This window comes from Chaetura pelagica, unplaced genomic scaffold (genome assembly GCF_000747805.2).
Source record: "Chaetura pelagica isolate M959 unplaced genomic scaffold, ChaPel_1.0 scaffold28, whole genome shotgun sequence".
Classification (NCBI taxonomy): domain Eukaryota; kingdom Metazoa; phylum Chordata; class Aves; order Apodiformes; family Apodidae; genus Chaetura; species Chaetura pelagica.
The window spans coordinates 954,255-957,032 of NW_009954303.1; the positions used below are offsets into that span (position 1 = coordinate 954,255).

A 2,778-nucleotide genomic window follows, 5' to 3' on the forward strand; every position below is an offset into this window, starting at 1 on the left:
GCCCCGCCCCCGACCCACCAACTGACCCAGCAGGGAGGGGATGGCGGCGGCAGCGGCGGCAGCAGCAGCGCGCGGCGCCGCTCCCGGCATCGTCCTCTCGGGGTGGGGGGGAGGGTGGTTGCGTTTCCCGGGCCTGTCTTGTTCCCCTGCGCCCCCAGAATTTCCAAGCAAAGGGACAGTTTTGGCACTTGAACTTTTTTTTTTGCTGCCGGGTGCTGCGTGACATCCCCCCGGTGCCAACGCCAGAAGACAAAGAGCAAGAGGGGAAAAAAAAAGGATATGAAGTTATATTTTTATTTTAATCTTTTTTTTTTTTCTCAAGAAGAAGAGTCCATTCCGTGTCTTTCTTGACAATAAAGTGAAAACAAAAGTCAAATGGGGAGAAATATTGAGGGATACACTTTTTTTTTTTTGCCTCATTCCCACCCCACTTTTTTTTCTTTTTAGCTTTTATAACTTTCTTTTGCACCTTTAAAAGAAAAAAAAAACATACCTGAAGAAGTTCCGAGGAGCCCCCATCTGCATTTTTGTGTGTGTGCTTCATTACAAGATTCCAAATCGACTTGCACCTTTTTGAAATCATTGATGACATGAGAAAGAGAGGAACAGGAGAGAGAAAACAAGAAAGAGAGAAGAAAGAGGAAAGAGGAATAAAAAGTGAGCTGATGCTCACTTTAAATGGAGGAGGCGTCTGCATTGCACATTTGCAACGGATTTAGTTGATTTATATATATAATATATTATATAACTTTTTTGGCAAAAAAGCACTATTTTTATGGGACATTTTGTGTAGTATCTGAAGAGGGATTGTAATGTTTAAAATGTGTTATGGTGCTAAAGTAAGTTGGAAGGGAAAAAACCCAGAAATAGCAAGGGAGGGTGGGGAGGGAAGGACAAGATAGCGAATACTGAACTTGAAATCTTAGCTTTTCGTTTTAGGAAAAGTGTGATAAATGTGTTTCTTTTCTCTTCTAAAATATAGCTTGGTCATGACCATATGAGCTAGTTGGCTGTTACTCATGTACACAGATGCACGCACACAGAGAAATACATTGACACGCATCCTTTTTTTTTAAAAAAAAACAAAAACAACCACCAAACACCATGATTTAGACTAAAAGGGACCTGTTCTAGAGACAAACTGTTTTGAATGGTGAAGGTGTTGCCAGTTACAACGTGAGGCCCTGCGTCTGCATGGACCCCCCAGTGGAGCTTGGCTTCCTGACCTGCGGGGGACCTACCGCTTCCTGCCCACCCTGGCGCCTTGCGCGCCCACCCGTGTGCTCTGGCGAGTGGGCGGGTGGGTGGGAGGCCCTCGCTGCTGAGCCCCTGCAGGAGCGCCAGCTCCGTGCCCCCTCATCTCCTTTTCCTTCTCTTGCCCTTTGCGTCCTTCTCGCCGGACCCCCCTCCCTGCCCCACGCCCCCTGCCCTCCTCCCCTGGCACCCCCAGGGCTGCGGAGGAGGGGGCTGCACCCGGGGGGCTGCAGGGCCAGCACCACTGCACGGGACATGGGGAAAGGGCAGGTCTCTGGCTTGAGGCTCAGGACTTGGTGAGTGGATGGGTTTGAGAGGTGGGCAGAGGGCTGTAAAATAGGTTGGTTTTAAAATAATATATATTATCTGTCTAGGAACCGTAAAAAGGGGGAAATCAATTACATCTCCCTATGATATACTCTCACTTGCTAATAAAATGGGGACACTCTGTTAACCAGTTCTGTACTTGCTTTGTCTTATATATCCATACATTTAAAACATAAAAAAAAAAAGACTACTTGAATTGCATTCTATTTCGTGGTTTTGGAGGGGAGGGCTAGAGGGACTCCTGAAAGGGGGAGGATTTTAATGTGTAATCCTTTTGTTTGCTATTACCTTGCAATGTTGAGCCATGAAGCCTTTGTTTAAAAAAAAAAAGAAGGCACTACAATACACAACAAAGAAAACCCTTTATTTATTTTATTAAATATATATGGAAAAGAATGAAAATTGGTCCAAATTGGAGGGGAAGGGAAGTGGGTGGGTTGGGGAAGGCAGAATAAAACCGCAGCAATTGCAATTAATTTACTTTTTTTTTTCCTTTTCATATGTCTTTTTTTAAAAGAAACCTAGTTTTTATTTTTTAAAAAGAGGAGTAAAAGCTTTCCTGGATGCTTTGTACCAAAAAGAAAAAAAAAAAAAAAGAAAAAAAAAGAAAAGAAAAAAAAAGAAAAGAAAATCTGTTGAACAAATAAATATCCATCCAGAATATGAAGCCTGACTTTTCTTTTACTTTTCGTTTATTTTTGTTGCTGGGTGAGAGTTGGGTGGGGAGAAGGCCATGCCAAGCACCACTCTTCTTGGAGGGAGAGAGTGTTACAGGTTTTCTTTTTGGGGCTCAAAGCTGTAAGAGGTTGAGGCACTGTGATGCCTGAAAACACATCCCTGAAGCCTCAATCCCGTTGCTAGTGCCCCCTGATCCTGCGTGAGGTTTGGGGATATTTCCCAGTATGTGTTGGGATTTGCTTAGCTTCAGTTTTGTATGAGTTGGGCTGTTCCTGGACACCCAAAAGCTGAATGAGTGCTGAAGATGTGCCAAAGGCAGAAAGGAGGAAAAAAGTTTCAATCTAGATTAGGTTTCCTGATAGACAGAGCTTCTCTGGTTTCTCAGGGTAGATACATTTTTTGGGATCCCAATGAGGTGCTTTTTGTCGCACATACCCATTGTGCGCCAGTGCAAATGGGAGGTAAAATCCTGTGATTTCAGTTCAGTAGTAGAGCAACTGCTGGGTGAACAGTGTCCAA

General features: G+C 44.2%; 1 protein-coding gene across 1 annotated transcript in view; it reads left to right on the forward strand.

Moving 5' to 3' along the window:
* Positions 1-1,325, forward strand: part of IGF2 (insulin-like growth factor 2) — a 9,597-nt gene extending 8,272 nt beyond the window's left edge. Inside the window, exon 4 of the mRNA XM_010003901.1 lies at positions 1,160-1,325. Coding sequence (XP_010002203.1) covers positions 1,160-1,325 — 166 coding nt within the window. The remainder of the gene's footprint in view (positions 1-1,159) is intronic.
* Positions 1,326-2,778: the final 1,453 nt, after the last annotated feature.